The 21,112-nt window shown below is 23.5% G+C and overlaps 1 protein-coding gene across 1 annotated transcript in view; it reads right to left on the bottom strand.

The window, feature by feature from the left end:
* Positions 1 to 874: 874 nt before the first annotated feature.
* LOC127285259 (E3 ubiquitin-protein ligase MIB1) overlaps positions 875 to 21,112 on the bottom strand; it is a 490,224-nt gene continuing 469,986 nt past the window's right edge. Inside the window, exons 10-15 of the mRNA XM_051311173.1 lie at positions 11,208 to 11,427; positions 9,553 to 9,863; positions 8,548 to 8,722; positions 5,704 to 5,908; positions 5,040 to 5,197; positions 875 to 2,429 (exon numbers count right to left, since the gene is read on the bottom strand). Coding sequence (XP_051167130.1) covers positions 2,289 to 2,429; positions 5,040 to 5,197; positions 5,704 to 5,908; positions 8,548 to 8,722; positions 9,553 to 9,863; positions 11,208 to 11,427 — 1,210 coding nt within the window. The 3' untranslated portion in view covers positions 875 to 2,288. The remainder of the gene's footprint in view (positions 2,430 to 5,039; positions 5,198 to 5,703; positions 5,909 to 8,547; positions 8,723 to 9,552; positions 9,864 to 11,207; positions 11,428 to 21,112) is intronic.

Raw genomic sequence — 21,112 nt, 5'->3', positions numbered from 1 at the left:
TACTATTTAATAAAAAGTTTCTTAAAATTTATTAACTAGGATTTTTTCAAGAGCTCATCCCATAAAAATCATTAGTAAGAATTTTCATTTTAAACATTTTTTTTTAATATATAATTATTTTTTAGACGAATTTTTATTTTTAAAATAAACATTTAACAGAATTTTCTTTTAAATGAATTTTTATTCAACCAAACTTTTAGGTACTTTTTATTTAACAGAATTTTTTTACTAACTTTTAGTAGACAAAATTTATAGGTAATTTTTATTTAACCGTATATTAATTTAGCAGAATTCTCATTTAACAGAATTTCGAATTTTTAAATGTCAAATTTTCCAATTCACCAAGTCTTTATTTGTTTCAATTTTTATTTTCACGAATTTTCATTTGATAGAACTTTTAAGGGCATGTAAAAGTAGTTCCAATTTTCTCATGGTTTTTTTTGACATGACTTTAACATGCCCTTAAAACAACGAATCTTCATTTGTTGGAAAAAAATACACTGTGAATTTTGAAATTATTAAAAGTTTGGTAAATAAAATTTTAAATGTTTATTATTAAAATAATTATTAAAATAATTATTAAAATAAACTGAAAGTATTGTTATAAAATTGCAGTGAGAATAGCTATGATATTTGTGCGTTGAGAAAATTTTTACTATTTATATATTTTTGTCGTTGTCAATACAAGATTTAAATAGAGATAACGAAGATTAACGACTTGATTGTAGCAGTTATAAAATTGAGAAATACAATTAGTTTTTTTTTACATTTATATCATCTACAAATGACAAAGTTTTTTTCGAAATACTTAAATATTATAAAGCCGCAATTAATATACATAAAATACATATATTCAAAGACTAAATTGAAATTTCAAAAGTCTGAACAATTTTCATCGTGAATATACATCAAAAGAACTTAACTTAAAAACAAAAAAATTAATATCAATTTATAAAAAAATGTGAAATCAAATTAACTGGAATAGTTACGAAATTATATTCGTTGAAAAAAATATCAAATTTTGATTTAAAAAAATAAAAAAAGATTGTTCAATTGCAGTCTATAAATTACTAATAATTCATTTGTAAAATTCTTTAAAATCCTACAAAATATTTGAGATTGCATTGTCTAATTGTTTGTATATTAGAAAGTTGATTTTTTAAAAAAAAGTCATAGAGCGAGACAATGAAAAATTATTTATAATAGAATTTTAATTGATCGACTCTAGATCTATATTTTTTTGCTAAACATTTTCATACATTAACACAAGTAAATGTTCTATATGAAAGAAATGTCTACTAATATAACAAATTTAAAAACGATTACTTATTAACGATTTGTCATATATAATTTAATGACATTTATTATTTATTTCACTAAAGAAAATCTAAATTGAAAAATTCACTAATTTGCAGTCGATAACAATTGAATTTGCTTAAAAAAATTTTTCCATTTTCATATTGGAAGATTATATATATATATAAAAAGTTAGAGATCTCTAGCTTCCGTTACAAACACGGAAGAGATTCTTACTCGCAGCCCAATTCCATCGCAGATGGCTTTTTAATTTCAATAATAATAATAATAATAATAATTGAAATATCATTTCATTATAATCATCATCTAGTCAATAATTATATAGCGTAATATTAATAATTAAATAACTAATGTACAAATTACATCGAATATAAAGAAGTTGTTTTCAAAGCGAGAAGTATAAAGCTCCAATTCTTATAATAAAACAAGACGTACGTTTCTTTTCTCGAATTTCATTATAACTTACGATAATCTCACTTATTTATTTTAATTTTTCTCCAAAAAAATTTAAATTCGGCAGTCTTGTTTTTTTCCGCAGTTTTTTTTTCTGGCAGTGGGAAGATATTTATTTAGAAGATAAAAAAGTTTTCACAAAGAATTAAAAAAAATAATAATAAAAATTGAATTTAAAAAATTAAATTCAAAAATCGTTTCATTTTGTAATTTTGAATAATTTTAATAATCAATTTTTGTATTTAAATTAATAATTCACTTTTTGCTGGAAAAATGTGATCGTTGGAAAAAAAGAATATTAACGTGAATTTCGTTGGTTTTGAATAATAATTATTTTTCTCCACATCTTTGGGTTTTTCTTCTTTAAACGTTTGTTAAATTTTCTTCAACTTTAATTGAATTTTCCTTTCTTTTACCATAGTGACAGAGAATTTAAAATCTTTCTCACCACCCCCCCACTCTACAAAAAAATTGACTGCTTAGCATTAATTAAATTCTCTTTGTGACAAGTAATCAATTTAATAAAGTAAAATTCGTTTGTCTACGGCTTTGCGACAAATTGGACATTCGGACATGCGATCTCCGCACATTTGACACGTTCCATGTCCACAAAGAAAGATCATGTTCTTTAAACGGTCTAAGCAAACGGGACACATTGTCTGAAACAAAAAAAATTCAGAAATTTCAATAAAACAAAATATATTTTTATGAAGTTTATCGATTTTTGTTTAAATTATTTTCTAATATTAATTATTTTTAAAATTCAATTGTTCTTAAATTCAATAAGAATAAGAATTAAGTGAACACACCCCAGGCTTTGCACTTCTTAATTAGTAAATAAATTATTTATTATTATATTATTATATTTTGAAATTTTTAAGAAAAAAAATCTTAATAAAACTTTTAATTTAAGGTTAAAAAAATTTACAACATTCCTTATTGAATGTGAAAAAAAAATTAAATTTATTATTAATTGATAAATTAAAAAAAAAATTTTGTCATTTATTCTCAATAGTATGCTATTTAGTATAATGTAAAATAATAATAATAAATTTTTAACATAATTAAATTTAATTGTTAATAGAGTCCAACATTACTAATAGAATTTATGTTGAAAATACAATTTTTATGAAATTTGTTTAAAAAATTATTAAGATAACCTTGAAATGTTTGCAAAATCAATTATTTTCAATAATTTAAAACAAATTCTTCGAAAATTACATGATTAAAGAGAGTTTTCAATTGAAAATTGAAAATTGTCTAAAGTTTTTTAAAAAAATTTCACCAATTCAAAATGAAAGTTTCAATTAATAATCTCCTGAAATTCAATTATTATTTTTCAAAATTTTAACTCGAACTCTTTTAAAATACAATTATTTCAAAATTTTCTATCTAAAATTGAAATTGTCGAATAATTTTATTTCAATAATTTTAATTTAAGATTTAAATTTTAAGATTTTTGAAAAATCAATTATTTAAAACATTTTCCAAATCAAAATTCTCGAAAGTTTAATTATTGTTTATAAAATATCTACAGAAATTCCAATTTACGAAAATTATAATTAAAAATCTCCTGAAATTCAGTTAGTTCAAAAAATTTTAACTATTGCTCTTCCAAAACTAAATTATTTAAAAACATTTTTAATTCAATTTCTTTTTGAATTCATTATTTCTAATAACTTTAATCAAGTTTTTTAAAAATTCAATTACATAAAACTTTTTTTAATTATTAATTATTTAAAATTAAATTCTTGTTTATATAATTTTTCAAAAATTTCATTAATTTAAGTTTATTAAAATTTTAATTGAAAATTTCAAAAATCGAAAATTCAAGTTTGTAAAACATTTTTTAGTTAATGTTTATATTTACAACAAAATTAAAATTTTTGATGTCTCAAAAAATGCAATTATTTATAAAAATCTTAAATGTAACTCCATCCAAATTCAATTATTTAGAATATATTTTAGTTGAAAATTCTCTGAAATTAAATTGCTGTCTGAAATATGTAAAAAACATTTTATTAATTTAAATTTATAAAAGTTTCAATTGAAAATCTTCTGATTTTTAATTATTTCTAAACATTTTTAAATAAACTCTTCCAAATTTAATTATTTTTAAAATTTTAATTTAAAGTCTTCTGAAATTCAATTATTTCAAAAATTTTCATTTAAAATTAATTTTTTTAAATAATATTTTAATAAAATTCTTCAAAAATTTAATTATTTAAAATATATTCCGAAATTATGAATTCAAATAATGTGCATATATCAAACTTGTAAAATTTTCTTATTTTTAATGTAACTTTAAATTATTTTTTAAAATTTATTCTGAAACTGAATTGAAATCTTGAAAAGTTGTCTCAGTTTTATTCGGTGGTTTTAAAAGAAAAATTCATGAAAATATTTCTGTGAAACCTTTCTATTAAGGAATTAATAATTTTTTAAAAAAATTTAATAACAAATTGTTAAAAATAATACAATATTTAGCAACTAATTAAATTTATTGAAAATAAAAAAATGTACTTTTTAGACTTTTCTTGTAATGTAAATCGAGTAAAATGACTTTTTCTTTCAAAAGTCGATCAGAGACCTACAATTATAAGAATGTAAGACAATAATTTTTAGAAGCAAAAGTTTGAATTGAAAATTTCAAAAATTATAATTTTAGTAACATTTTTAGAAATTTGATATTTTTCCAGTACTTCTCATATTTCCTGACTTCCCTGACCCGTGACAACCCTCGATAATGTCCTTAGCCAAATTTATTTAATTAAAAAAATACTAACTTTAATTAAATTGAATACAAAATATAGGAATAAAAATTTTACGATTAATTTACTTACCAAATTGAAATAAAATAATGCAATTTTGCTATTTATTCAATTATTTTAATTTCAAACATCGTTTTTCAGTTTTTATTTGATAATTTACAAGCCAACTAAAAATAGTCAATACTTTTTAGTTTCAATATTTAAAGAAAAAAATTTATTCCTTTTAATGAAAATTTTTAAAATTAAAATAGTAATGTAAATTATTACATTGTTTACTCGTAGTATTAAATTAATTAATTAGTTAAACTTTTATAAAGTGCTAGTGGCTTTTAATTAAAAATAATTTTATAATAATTCATGGAGAATTTTATTAATTTAAAATTGTACATAAAATAAAATGAACGCTGGGAAAAATAAATATTATTTTAAAAAATTAATTTGAAAATGTAAGAACTTAGGCGGCGCATAAGTGATAAATATAGTAATTAAAGTTTTTACCTGTTCTTTGATATCTTGCAGCTGTTGTTGCAGTTTTTGTATATCACTGTGTGAAGTATCTCGACTTCCGTTGTTCATTAAGATAGTTTCACCACCACTGGTATTTGTTGGAGCTGGTTCTTCTTCTTCGTCATCTTTCACGTCAGTCAAAGAACCTGCTAAAAAATTAAATATTCCATAAATTAGGATCAAGTTTCCAACTTTAATATCTTCAAGCAAACAATAATTTTTCTATTTAATAATTAAATTTTCTACTTCACATTCAAATTCTAAAGTAATATATTAAAACACATTTTTCTTATTTATTTCAAAAATAACATTTTTATTTATTATTTTTTCATGCGTTTTACCACATTAAATTTTATTTCAGTTAATTGAAAATCAAAAATATTTAAAAAAATCTTTTGTTCTGTTGAATAAATTTGAATAATTTTCTTCACTTTTTCTTCTTGTGTGTGTGTGTGAAAAAAAAATTGGAAAAAGAATTTAAAACTGATTTAAAATCTATTCTTGTCCGTTTTTGAAAGTAAAGTGTGTCCGGAGCAGAAAATGGAAAAGGTAAATATCAAAGACGACATGTTTTTCTTTTTTACATAAATTGAGAGAGTTTCGATATGTATTATTCAATAGGGCAATGATATTGAAGGATTCTTATTATTTTTACCTGCAGTAGTATTGCACCCTTTCACGTACGTGACGTCACCTCCACCACCACAACAAACTGACATCGGTACCATATGTTGAATATGAGCTCGGCATTGAACGCATTTCTTCATTAAGGCAGCGCAGGCATCACAGGCACACATGTGACCGCAAGGACGAAATAGGACACCCGCTTTACGATCCGAACACACTACACATTCTTCAATCTGCAGCAAAGGGAAAAATAATTAGTATTAATGAATCATTTCATTATATTTTAGCTTGGTAATTAATTTTTTAAAAAAATTTATAATTTCTTCCTCTATTTTAAAAAATCCCCCTTTTTTTTATGAATATTTCCCCTCGAATAATGGGATATTTCATAAAAATCCAAATTTGAACCAAAGATTACAACCTTTGGATTGCACGACTTTTTCGTCTTTTTTCAATGAATGCAACTATTTTGACTTATTTTTATAAAATGTGACTTTTTTGACATTTTTCAACAAAATATACTTTCATCAAAATTTTCTGAAAATTTTATTATTTAAAACATTTTCTCGATACAAATTTTTCTAAAATTTAGTTATTGTATAAATCTTATAAAAAAATATTCAAATATTCAAAAATATTCATTCAAATATTCATATTCAATATTCAAATTTATGAAAATTTTGATTTAAAATCTCTTGAAATTCAATTATTTTCAACAATCGTAACTGTAATAATTTAAAAATTTTTTAAATTTTCAACTTAAATTCTTTGTTGAATTAATTATTTTTGATAACTTTAATCAAAGTCTTCAAAAATTCCATTAATTAACACATTTCTCAATTAAAAATTTTAAAAACTTTTATCGACTTATTTTAATAAAATGCGACATTTTTTTTACATTTGAAAAAAAATGTAAATAAAATACTTTTTTTTAGTACAAAATGTAGATCTTCTTCAGATCTTCTTCAGATCTTCTTCAATTCAATTATTTAACAAATTTTTAACTAAAATGATTCTTCACTAAATTAATTGTTTTTAATAATTTTAATTAAATACATCACAAATTCAATTATATCAAAATTATTTTTCAATTAAAATTTTTATGAAATTTAACAATTGTTTATAATTTAAAAAAAAATATCACAATAAAATTGAATTATTTTTTAAAAATTTCAATTCAAAATAAACTAAAATTCAATTATTACCCAAAATTTTAATTCAAATTCAATTAAAAATCTAATAATTATCCAAAATTTTCAATTTAAAATTTAATTATTTATCAAGTTTTCAATTTAAAATGAACTTAAATTAAATTATTATCCAAAATTTCTATTCAAAATTAATTATCCAAATTTTCAATCAAAAATGAACTTAAATTAAATTATTATCCAAAATTTCAATTAAAATTCAATTATTTCCCAAAATTTTCAATTCAAAATAAACTGAAATTCCAAATTTCCATTTTCCAAATTTAAAATCAAATAAAATTTCATTATTCTCAAAAATTTGAATTCAAAATTAATTGAATTTTCAATAATTTGAATTTAAAAGCATCTAAAATTTAATTATTTCTAAAATTTTCCATCGAAATTTTTTTTTTTGAAATTTAATAATTATAATTATAACTCTAAGGAAATTCAATTATTTTTAACTATTTTAATAATATTCTTTGAAATTTAAACTATCTGAAACCATTTTTCAATTAAAAATGATTTTCAAATTATTGTATTTTGTCCACATTTTCTAATAAATTTTTAGTGAAATCATCTACAATTTTAATTAAAAATCACTTAAAGTTTCAATTAATTTCAAAAATCTCAATGTTAAATCTTTGAAAATTCAATTAAATTTAAAAAATGTTTTCCAAAAATTGTTTGATAAATTATTTTTAGTTCTGTAAAATTTAATAATTGTTTGAAAATTAACAATATCTTTTGAAATTTAATTATTTCTAAAAATTTCAACTTTAATCCTTCGAAAAGGATTATTATTAAAAAAAAATTTTTATTTAAAAATCTGTAAAATATTTTAGTTAAAATAAAAAACAAATCCACTTTTTTTGGAATATAAATCGACTAAAACGACTTTTTGTGTCTTTATGTTGATTCGAGGCCTGTGTTTTTATAATTAATATTTAATAGGTATTCGTTGGCCCCTGGTACCTTAAAAATTAATTTTTAAAAATAAATTTTTTTCAAATTACTATCTTGTAAGAAATTTCCTGGCGCATCTTTTTTCTCATCATAAATTTTTTGTATTTGTATACAATTTTTGAATCAATATACAACTTTAAAAAAAATTTCGTTGGTAAACGTTGTGTACTTCAGCTTCGTGAATTGAATTTTCGAATTTGGAATTTTAAAGATACTTATTCCGAAATTTGGAAACACAATTATACAACTTTGGCAAAAATGAGAAAAAGAATTGTCAAAATTTGACACGTCATAAGATTACTATTCAAAAAAACACGTGAAATCAGAAAAGGCCAACTTCAAGTTAGGACAGAAGGATTTTATTATTATATAATTGCCCCAATTGCGAGGCAATTATGGAAAAGGCTTTAAGTTTAAATAGCTCCATAAAATTTTTTTTGTTAATGAAACTTAAAGGAAACCTTTAGAAAGATGTTCAAAATATATTTGAATGGTTAGAATTTTTTTTAACAATTTAAATTTTTTGATGAAGAAAAAAGTGAAAAAATCTCGTTTTTTGTTCCATAATTTGCTCGGTTGACGGTACGTAAATAAAAAAAAAATTCAACTTTTGGATGGTGACAATGAATTTTCTTGTTCCATTAATTTATTTAAATAAATGGGAAACGTGATTGGAATTCGATCATTAGAAACTTGAATGTGAGAAATCTGTTAATTACTTTTCCTCTGGACATGACGTTCTCTCGGCAGATCAAACACTTCTTCACTCTTGGAGCACATGCGTTACAGCAAGCGACGTGTCCACATGGACCAAAAAGAACTTCTCGCTTTCCATCCGAACACACCAGACACTCGTCAATCGTTGCTGATGTACTTACAGGTTCGATGTCATGGCTGTAACAAAAAAATGGCGCTTAAAAAAATAAAAAAATCACATACTCTGTAAAAATCCCCTTTAAATTAGAAAATAAGATTTAGATTTAGAAAAAATTTTTCTTTTTTTTTTAGATTTTTATTCTGTTTCACATCAGATTTTAAATGTGATTTTTGACTTTTAATTGTTGTTGATGATTACAAAAAAAAAAGAAATTAAATTTTTATTAAAAATAACCTAACCGGGAACGGAAAAATTAAAATAGTAATTTTTAGAAAGCAGAAATTAAATAACAAATAAATTAAATACAATTCCCTGATTTTCTTATCAAATGTGAATTCTATTAAAAAAAATTGTGATAAATGAAAATTCTATCAAATGAAAAATTTTTTAAACATTGTATAAAGAACAATTGAAATTCTTAAAAAAATTCAATTACATATTTTCAAAAATTTTAATGAAATTCTTTTTAGAAATTTAATTATTTTTTCAATTAAATACGAAATTTTAATTACTTACAGTTCTTTTAATTAAATATATTCAAAATAAGTAAATTATTTTCAAAAATATAATTTAAATTTTGATTATTTAAAACAACTTAATTATTTTATAATTTTAAATAAATTCTTTGATAATTGAATTAGTTTTGAAAATTTTCAGTTTAAAATCTTTTAAAATTAGAAAAAGTAAAAACTTTTAATTGCAAATGAAATAAAATAATAAATAATTATTTAAATAAATTAATTCAAAGAAATAAAAATTATAAAAAATTCACTGTTTGTTAATTGCTGTTGAAAATAAAATAATATTAGGTAAATTTGTGAAAATGAAGAAATATGAAGACACTAACGATTCGGTATCTTTGTAACACGTGGTGAGAGTTTTACAAAGATTTGGATCCGGACAGAGATCAAGGGGAGTCTGTCCTTTCTTATTTTTGAGTTCCAAATCTGCGCCGTGAGCTGCAAGGAAGCAGGCAATGAAGGAACTGCTTTTCTTATCCTGACCTTGAGCACCCAAACCCATTAAAAGTCGACCAACATCCTGAACATCCTGGAGTTGACGTAGTTGTGAGAGTGTGTGATGACGCAACGCTTCATGAAGGGGAGTATCACCATCTTTGTCGGCAACATTTAAATTTGCACCCTCTCGTACAAGAAGCTGAAAAATATTATTTTACAATCACTTTTGATATTGATATTATATTACAATACAAACAAAATTAATATTTTGTCCTTTAATAATTTAATATTATAATCGAATTCATTTCAAATCAAGCAAATATTGTCGGAGCTGAAAATCAATTTTTGTCAATTTTTTAGAGAACTCGAATTTTTTTGTTTAGCAGAAAAAATTTTTACAACGAATTTAATTTTCCAAGGCGAAATTGTCGTTTATCTTAAAATTTAAAAAAAATCTTACAGGGTTAATACAAAAATATTATTTTCTTTTTCCCTGATTTTCAGTAAAAATTAAAATTTTGTCCCTGACCTTAATGAAAATATTTCAAAGGTTTTCAATAACAGGCATCGAATTGCAAGATTTTGTCGACTTTTTTTTCTTTTTGAAATTGAATTATTAAAAAAAGCAAATTCTTCGAAAATTACATGATTTCAAAACAGTTTTCAATTGAAAATTCACTAAAATTCAATTATTGTCCAAAAATTTAAAAAAAAAATTTCACCAATTCAAAATGAAACTTTCAATTAATAATCTCCTGAAATTCAATTATTATTTCTGAAAATTTTAACTCGAACTCTTCTAAAATACTAAATTTTGTATCGAAAATTCTTTGTTGAATAATTTAATTTTAATAATTTTAATCAAGATTTTCGAAAATTCAATTGTTTAAAACAATTTCAAAATTCTCCAAAGTTTAATTACTGTTTAAAGATAAAAAATCTCCTGAAATAAAATTAATTTTAAAAATGTTTATTATTGTTTTTTCAAAACTCAATAATTTCGAACATTTTTAACTTCAATTTCTTTTTGAATTAATTATTTCTAATAATTTAAATCAAGTTTATCAAAAATTCAATTATATCAAACGTTTTTCAAATTATTAATTCTTTAAATTAAAATTTTTGTTTTGTTTAAAATAAAAATTATACTAATTGATCGTGTAACGAGAAGCATATTTTTCTTGAAGAAAAGTTTTTTTTTTCATAAAATATTAATTTTGACGCGTAATCATTCTTTTTTCAGACGAGGTCACATATACTAATTTTGATGTTAGCAATAGAAAATCTATACATGGATATGTATAGTTGGAGAACTAAATTGGATAAGAATAAAATTCCAATAATCTAAGTCTTTAATTTACATTTCGCTCAGTCGACTTAACTCCAATTGGAAATGGGAATCCAGGTCATTGGATATTGTCTAGCTTAGTTGGTAAATTGGTGAAATTCTGCTGATGAGTCAGAAGCGATATTAGTCAATTTACTATACATATATAGTGAAATATGGAAATTGCAGCTCAAAGGTATATAATAGTTCTTGTACCTTGACGATTTGTGTGTGTTGACGTTCCACGGCCAAGTGCAGGGCCGTTTGCAAGTTGACGTTTTGCAAGTCCAAGTCGGCTTTGCCAGCTCGAGCTAATTGCTCCGCCACCTCCACGTGATTATTGAGAGCTGCCAGGTGAAGTGCTGTGTACCCATCGTCCTTTTTCTCATCGACTATCCACGGTCGGGGTAATTTCGACAATAACACTCTCATTGCACTGAAAAAATACACAATTTTTTATTTTACATACGAAACTATTTTCTATTATTAAATCAGGCTTCACATTGTTTCCCCTATTTTAAAAAATTTTCCCTTCTTTATGAATATTTCCCCTTTTTTCACTCATTTTCCCTATTTTATGTTGAAACTCGAATAATGGGATATTTCATAAAAATCCAAATTTGAACCAAAAAATTACAACCTTTGGATTGCACGACTTTTTCGTCTTTTTTCAATGAATGCGACTATTTCGACTTATTTTTATAAAATGTGACTTTTTCGACTTTTTTCAACAAAATATACTTTCATCAAAATTTCCTAAAAATTTTATTATTTAAAACACTTTCTCAATACAAATTTTTCTAAAATTCAGTTATTGTCTAAATCTTATAATATTCAGCAATTTAAATTTACGAAAATTTTGATTAAAAATCTCCTGTAATTCAATTGTTTTCAACAATTTGTAACTGCAACTACTATCTAAAAATTTCTTCGCTAAATTAATTATTTGAATCATTTTAGTTAAATTTTTCAAAATTTCAAATTTTTTTTATTAAAAATTCTTTAAAATTCAATTACTGTTTCAAATTTTGTCAATAATTTTCAGCAATTCAAATTTACAACAATTTCAATTAATAAATTAATTTTTTTTCAATAATATTTTAATCAATTTCTTTGAAAATTTAATCATTTAAAATATTTGCCAAAATTCTGAATTCGAATAATTTGTACAATGATTTGGAATTTTTTCTTCTTTTAAAGTAATTTTAAATTATTATTTTTAAAAATTTGTCCTACTGAATTGAAATCTTGAAAATTTGTCATAATTTAATTCTGAAGTTTAAAAACAAAGTTCATGGAAATGTTCCTGTGAAATATTTTTATTATAGAATTTGAAAAAATTTATATAATTTCTAATAATTAATGTTAATAATAATAAAATATTTATTAACTAATAAAATTTATTAAAAATAAAAAATATCGCCTTTTTCGATTTTTTTGTAATGAAAATCGACTAAAACATTGTCGGACCCCATCACAGAAAATTAAAAGGCATTAAAATAAGCTGCAACGCTTCTTATTTTAATCCAATTTTGCTTATTTTAATCCATTTTGGTATTAAAATAAGAAAAATTGGATTAAAATAATAAGCGTTGCAGCTTATTTTAATACCTTATAATTTTTTGTGATAGTAGGATGAGAAATGCTTAAATTATTTTTTTAAAATGGAGATCGGTTTTCATTTGAATTATTTCAGACTTTAAATTTTCAATATAACTTTTTTTTGTCAATTGAAATACATTATAATTAAATTATAATATTTTTTTAATATTTTTAACTACTTATAACCAAATGTTATTATTATTATTATTATTATTATTGAAAGCCACCTAAGAAACAAAAAAATGTTAGGTTATGTTTGTAATTTTTGGATTGAAAATACACAAAAAGTAAAACTAACACAAACATAACATTAAAATGATTTGATTCTTAGATCTCTTTCTTTATATCGCACCAACTATTCTAAATTTCAATCGTTGAATACGTTAAATAGGAAATTATTCAAGTACACAAGTTACTGTGTTCAAAGGTTAATTATTTCTTGTTGTTTCTGCATCAGAATACTAATTAATCGATTTGTTTTCATTGCCTCTTGTACCATATGCAACCAACATACAACAATGCTTTTTTTTGTTGAGATGATTGCAAAAATTTATCAACATTACTTCTAATGTAACATTAAAAACAGGTGATTCCGCTACTATAGAATAACAGCAAGCAAGGTTGGATGACTAAACTTCGAACCAGAGATGGGTAGTGACGCGTCACTGAAGGATTTTCATGTAAATTGCATGCACGTATTTTACGTAAATTACCTGTCTAGATCAAAAACATATTGTTGTAAAAATCTCGGGTTATAAAATAGACGGTAAATTACTGTAAATTACTTACCCATCTCTTATTATACAATAATAATACAATATTTATTCGTACACAGTTAATAATTCAAATAAAATTTGGTTTATATTTAATTTTTTTCAAACCCAGAGCGGCCGGGCCCCGGGGCATTTAACCCTCCTGTCGGGCCTGCACAAATTGTAAAAAAATAATTTCTTTTTCTATTAAGTAGAAATTTATTTAACAAATAAAAGTTTTGTCAAATAAAAATTTAGATAAAAATGAAGATTCGATGAAATACAAATTTTTGTATTTCAAAATTTGTTTCAATTGAAATTCTGTTTAATGAGAAATCTACTAAGAATAAAATTCTAATTCTATTTTAATTCTTTCAAATGGAAATTCTAACTTTTACTCTACACTTTTTTTTACTACTTTTTTTTCACGTGTTCCATTTAAAACGCGGTTTTATTTTTTGCAGCAGCTTAAAATAAATATCGTACGGGGATCATTTTGAGTTGAATGTTTTTTTTTCGTACAGTGATTTTTATCTCAATTTAACATGCAATTTTATTTACAATTACATGAGAAAATATTGTAATTCGTATTAAACACATGCCGTCCAAAAAATTATGGTACAAACAAAATTAATAAAAAAAAAACTTTTTATATGGATTAAGTAAAACAGTTGATTGGATTTCCAATGAAATCTCCAATTTCCTTTTGCAGTATAAATGAAATGACACCCGGAAGTGCATATCCGTTCCGAAAAGTTATTTATGATAATTTGTAGTAGCATCGAATTTGTCTGCTTCCCCTATTTATTTTCCTGTTTACTCACGATTCATAAATTTTTAGCATCGAAATTTTTTTTTAATTTCACAATATTTATATTCTGCAAGACGCTTTTGATAAAAAATATAGTTTTTTTATTGAAAATTATTATTATTTCTTTTTACACACGCCATTTAATATAATAATTTATAATTTAACCAGTTATGTATAAATAAAAATAAAATACTAATAAATAATAATGAATTGTAAAAATTGTAATATATATATATATATATAAATTGTAAAAAAAATAATTTTAAATAAAAAATACTATCTATTTTTGTTGTTAATATATCGGGAGAATTATGCGTGTTAATTTTGCGTCAGTATTACGGCATCCTGTGATAAAAATAAAAATCATATCCGGCAACTTTTTTTAAATGTAAAAGAATGAGCAAAATCTGAAACTTAATGAATCTGAAAGTCATTATTTGTTTTGATGTGTCTCTTTCAAAAAGAAATTAATTACAAATAGTAAATTTACTATTCCATATGTTTAGATTTATAACCGAACTTTTAAATTTAGTTAAATATTTTTTTTTGTATACGCGGGGTTAACACAAAAATATTATTTTGTTTTTCCTTGACTTTTCTTTGATTTCCTGTCAAAATTAAAATTTTTTCCCTGACCCTAATGAAAATATTTCAAGAAGTTTTCAATAACAGGCCTCGGATTGCACGACTTTTTCGCCTTTTTTTATATTTTTTATAATTGAATTATTAAAAAAATATATTAACTTGAATTGTTTGCAAAATCAATTATTTTCAGTAATTTAAAACAAATTCTTCGAAAATTACATGATTTAAAATAGTTTTCAATTGGAAATTAACTAAAATTCAATTATTGTATACCTAAAGTTTTTAAAAAAAGTTTCACCATTTTAAAATGAAAGTTTCAATTAATAATCTCCTGAAATTCAATTAGTTCCAATAATTTTAAATATTGCTCTTCTAAAACTCAATTATTTTAAAAATTATTAAAGTCAATTTTTTTTTTGAATTAATTATTTCTAATAATTTTAATCAAGTTTTTCAAAAATTCAATTACATCAAACATTATTTAATTATTAATTCTTTAAAATTAAATTTTTGTTTATATAACTTTTAAAAAATTTCAATAATTAAAGTTTATTAAAATTTTAATTGAAAATTTCAAAAATCGAAAATTCAATTTTTCTAAACATTTTTTTAATTTATAATTTATTTATTTTAATTGTACACGGGTTTACAAGATTCTCTATAATTCAATTATTTAAAATTTTTTTTGAATTTCGCAAAATTAATTTTTTAATTTACTTTAATAAAGTTTTTCATCAATTCAGGAAAATAAAATGTTTTTTTTTTATTAAAAATACACTAAAATTGTATTATTCTTTAAAGTATATTAAAAAAAATTTTAGCAATTAAAATTTATGAAAGGTTTAATTTAAAAACTTTTTTGAAATTTAATAATATCCAAAAAAATTTTAACTCGAACTCGTTCAAATTCAATAAGTAATTTAATAATTAATTGAGTGTTAATTCAATTACAAATTTTTTCTTCAAAATTTTATCTATATAATTCTTTGTTTAATTATTTATTTCAATGGTTTTAATCCAATTTTTCAAAAATTCAGTTATTTAAATTGTAATTAATAATTAATTAATTTTTTATATTTATTAATTAATTTATTAATTATTATTAATTTTTAAAATCTCTAAAAATACAATTATTACTAAAAATCTTAACTTTAACTTCATCAAAATTCAATTATATAGAACATATTTTTGTTGAAAAGGGCATAGGGGGTTAAGTATGCAAAACTTGCCCCTGCACATATTTGGCTCATATTGGCCCCATGTATTGCTACCCCTATGAGTATAAAATTCTGAAAGTATGAACCCAAAATTCAAATTTTTTTGTGAGTTGTGGAGGGGGAAAAAATAAAAAAAACTCATAAAACTACTGAACCGATTTTAATAAAATTTAAATATGTTATAAAAATAAGTAAGAATAATTAGAAAAAAAATTTTAATTTTGAAATTTTCAAAAAATTTTTTGGTGTGATTTTTTGAAGTTACACCTCCATTTTTTTTAAAAAAAGTATCTTATAATGTCGACTTTAACATATATTTTTGCCAAATTTTTAAAAAATATACTTTTGGCAAAAAATAAGACTTTTTTACCCCTTATACAGCAACGCGACACGCCGGTAATGAAACGACAATGGTTAGAGTTCTTAATGGCGTAAAGTGTATGTTCTTAATGGAATTTTATTTTTTTTAAATAGTTAATATTAAATGCATAAAAAATTAATCAAGAAAATTATTTACTTAAATTTTGTGTAATTATTTATTTTAATGAAGACAAATGGAAAAACGTAATTTATTTTAAAATCAAAGTTTATCTGAATTGAATAAGAATAATTATTATTGATAGATGCTACAATTTACATATTTTGAATTATGTGTGCAATAAATAAATTTTTGTAAATATAGGTATTATTTAAATAATTATTACTTATATAATATGCTCAATAATAAGGCTTTGTAACAATTTTGTGAATTTTCTTGAAACTTAATACTATTTGAAACTCGTGGCAAAAATAACTTATACATGTTACCGCCAGATGTCAGTGATCAAAATCTTCTCACAAGCCAAAAGTATATTTTTTAAAAATTTGGCAAAAATATATATGTTAAAGGGGACATTATAAGGTACTTTTAAAAAAATTGGAGCAAATAAAAATTCTGTGAATTAAATTTTCGGTTATGTAAACATTCTGAAATATAGATTTGTTTAATGAAAATTCCGTAAAATAATAATTCGAACAAATAAAATTCGGCTCAATAAAAAGTATATCCAATAGAATCCTGTTAAATGAAAATTGAAACAATTGATTTTTAGCACTTTTTCATGTGTTCCAAAAATTATTATATTTTTAATAAAAATTTCCGTAGTAAATTTCTGAATTTAGTTAATAATGGAAATTTTAGTGTGCATCGAGGGGGTAACATGAGTTTGAGTTAGGTCAAAGATTTTATATACCTAGTGAGGTTCTATATAGCGCCAGGGGAGTGTGTTAAAATACTATGAACCTCGGACATACAAAATGCCGAAACATATGGTGCAAATGAGTGCACCATTTACCAGAATACAGAAAATGGAGATGCGAGAGAGAGCAAATGTATATAATGTGAAAGATGACACGACAGTATGGGGGACACGTGTTAGTCGCTTGTGTGTTACTTAACGACATGTGCATGCACGGCCAGTGGTATTTTAAGTAGATAAAAAAATAGAGTTCACTCTCATGTCCAAGGAGGTAAAAGAACTCTTGGAATAACTTCGTGGGAGAGAAGAGAATTTCATTCAAAATTTATATATAAATATATTATTCTCAACAGGTGTGAGGCTATTATTTTAATCAAATAAAATTTCATTTCATTAATTATAGAAAAAGTTTTTCATTTTATGTTTATTTAAATTAATTTATTAAATAATTTTTGTATAAGTGAAGAGTTAACACAGAAAAAAACCTAGTCTCATTTTTGTTGCAAATCAAAATGAGCCAATGCTAAACGACATAGAGACAGTGACACCACCAACCTGGTTCATTTTTGATGCACATGAAAATGAGCCGTCTACACGGCTCATTCTGAGTTCAGTTTTTTCTGTGAATTTTTTTTTTAAATTTGTATTAATTATTTTTAAAAAATGAAATTTCTTGTTTCAATTTGAAACTAACCCTAATAACACAAGATATCTTGGGATATATTGATAATCTCCCGCAGATATCCTAGGGATGTCCTATGGATATCAAAAGGATCTCTTAAGGATATCCAAAAAATCGGCGGTTTGGATATCCCATGGATATCTGAGGATATCCACAGGATATCTTCTGGATATCTCTATAGACTTTCATAAATGTCCTCCAGATATCCCATAGATATCGTCAGGATATCCCACAGATATCATCAGGATATCCCATAGATATCGTCAGGATATCCCACAGATATTTTCAGGATATTCTCAGTATATCTTCTGGATGTCAAGAAGATATTCTCAGGATACTGTTTTTAAAGTCATTATGAGAGTACGAGTGAGAATATTCTGTGAATTAAATTTTATATAAATAAAATAAAATGCAACTTGTTTTTCGAGAAAGTTGTTTAATTTGAAAAATTATTAACTAATTTTTTTCTCATTCGTGATTCATTCCTTTATTCATATGCTTAATATTGTCAGAAAATAAATTGGCTTTAAACAATATTAATTCTTCCCCGCAAATAACGAATAACTATTAATATTAATTATACATTAAGTGCATGAGTTTATTTAAAAACTTTGAAAAATGCGTTTCAAATCTTCATTTAAAATAAATTAGAAGCTCATAAGATTTTTGTTTTTATTATATTATTATTGATTATATTAGCTTAACAATTTTAACTTTTAAAAATATATGTTGAGATATTAAATATCCCGTGAATATCCTAAGAATATCCCACGGACATCCTGAGGATATCCTATGGATATTCTGCGATATAATATCCAACAGATATTTTGTGGATGTCTTATAAGGATATCCTGTTGATGTCCCACAGACCGGCGGTTTGGATATCCCAAGATATCCTGGGGACCATTCTAGGATATCGACCATTGCTATGGATATCCTAGAGATATCCTTTTGTTATGAGGGTAAGATTCTTTTTTTGAAAAAGAAAAAATGAAATACGTTTTTAGGTTAGAAAAATGTGTTTTTTTGGTATTATGAAAACTATTCAGCTATTCAGCTGTTCTAAAAGCAGCCTTAAGAAGGATGGAGACCCTAACATAACCTTAAAACTGAAAAATGGTTTTTAACGCAAACAAAATTTTAATAAAAATTAACATCAAACAATTTTAGAAGATTTAGTTACACATCCTCAAAAATTGGTTGAAATTAATTTTTATTATTGCGCTAAAAACCATTTTTCATTTTTGAGGTTATGTCAGAGCCTTCATAATCTTTAAACTAAATTTTCCTGTTATTATGGAGTTCTTGGTTGGACGCGAAAAAATAAAAATTTGTTATTGAATGCAGGCTTCTATATATATGAGAATTTTAGTGAATTTAATATATATGATATGGTTGTACGCATTTATGTGTAGGCAACGTGACGCTATTTCCGGCAGCATTATCGGCACTCCTTCCCTGCGATTTAGAGGCTCGGCAAGAGGGCAGAGGAATGAAACCCCGGCTTTCGATGGATCCATGTGTCCAACAACTACCAGTTAACTCTTTATCTTCTTTCGCGACGCGCCAATTTCCTAATAATAATAATAATTTTACAAAGTGCACTACGAAAATTTACCGCAATTTTGTCTATTTTTTATAATTTTGTTTATTCCATTTTTTTGGCCAATAAGAGTCGTGCGCTTTGGAAATGTATACCCAATAATAAGACAGATAAAAAAAATGGAAAATTATTCACGAAATGTATTATAATTTTTCATAAAAAAGTATTTCTTTTTGTAAATCGTTTTTTTATTTAATATAAAATTTTGACCTTTTTTTTAATAATTTATTTTTTTAAATGGGTTCTATTTAAAAATATCGCGAAAACGAGAGAATAATAAATACTGTTATTATGTGAATACTGATGGAAAATTGAGGTTAGGATTTCTGTAATTCTAACCTTCCTTTATGTTTTTATCTGTCATTATTTATACAGTGAAAATCTTATTTTTAAATTCGTTGTTTATTTAATCTTGTGTCGTAATATAAACTTTTATTAAAATTAGTGAATTAGTAAATAAGTGAATTCAATAGAAAATAAAAGTGAAGAATGATTATGAAATTTTAAAGTCACACTGGCTTCTATTTCAAAAATATCAATTTATTTTTCGTTAAAATTTTGAAAAAAGCAATTGCTGTATGTTAATAAATAATAAATAAAATAAAATAATATAATAAAATTTTATAAATTAGACGAAAAATTAAAAAAAAATTTTAGGTTCAAAGCAAGGTTATTTGGCAACGTTGCACCAACCTTGCTACAAGGTTACCGTGCAAGCTTACTAAGCAATCTTGCAATAATCTTATTGTACAATCTTATACTGCAATCTTTCGGTAATTTTACCATGCAAGCTTTCAGTCAGGTAGGACATTTGAAGTTTGCAGTAAACTTGCGGCAAGGTTGGCAATATTGCGCGGCAAGCTTGCCACAAGGTTACTGCAAGCTTACATGCTATCTGGGCTGAAGATACGGTGAATTAAAAATTTTAATATTTAAAAATTCCTATCACATAAAATTATATTCAGTGAGAATTATGCTAAATTCAAATTCGATTAAATTAGAATTCTTTTACATAATAAATTGGGTAAAAAGAACTTTTGCGAAATTAAAATTCTGCTAAATAAAAGTTCGATACTTAAAAATTTTGTTTAAAAACTCGTTTAAAAAGAAATTCTGTTAAAGGCTAATTCGAAAAATGAAATTTTGTCTAAAAAGTATTTATTAATTTTTTTAGAGCTTTGTGTTCCAAAATTTGTTTAATTAAAAAAAAATTAAAAAATGATTTTCAACAAAATGAACATTCCCGTCATTGATTTTGCGCGCTGGGTTAATTAATGCGAAGAGATTTGAGTCAATTATCATAGTCAAGATTAAAATCCCTTGTGAAAGTGAAGGAAATAAATATTTGCCACCAGTCTAAGCAGTATAATTAACAATCCGGAATTAAATCCGATCTCCTTTTGTGGAAATTTCTCATTCAGATAAGGAAAATCCTACTAAAGTATTCGCATAGATAAGCATTCAATTATTAATGACAGAGAGTGAAAGAGAAACACACTATGAAGATTTTATTTTTTAGGCACTGATCCAATGCGGATTCATTATATTCACTGGTGGTGTTGGTTGTTTTCTTATCTATTGGCAACATATCAATTACCAGCAGTAATATATAAATGAGAAAAAAATATATA

Source organism: Leptopilina boulardi, unplaced genomic scaffold (assembly GCF_019393585.1).
Source record: "Leptopilina boulardi isolate dan_hultmark-lab unplaced genomic scaffold, ZJU_Lbou_2.1 LbouV2_330, whole genome shotgun sequence".
NCBI lineage: Eukaryota > Metazoa > Arthropoda > Insecta > Hymenoptera > Figitidae > Leptopilina > Leptopilina boulardi.
This window is presented reverse-complemented; position numbering and strand designations above follow the sequence as displayed.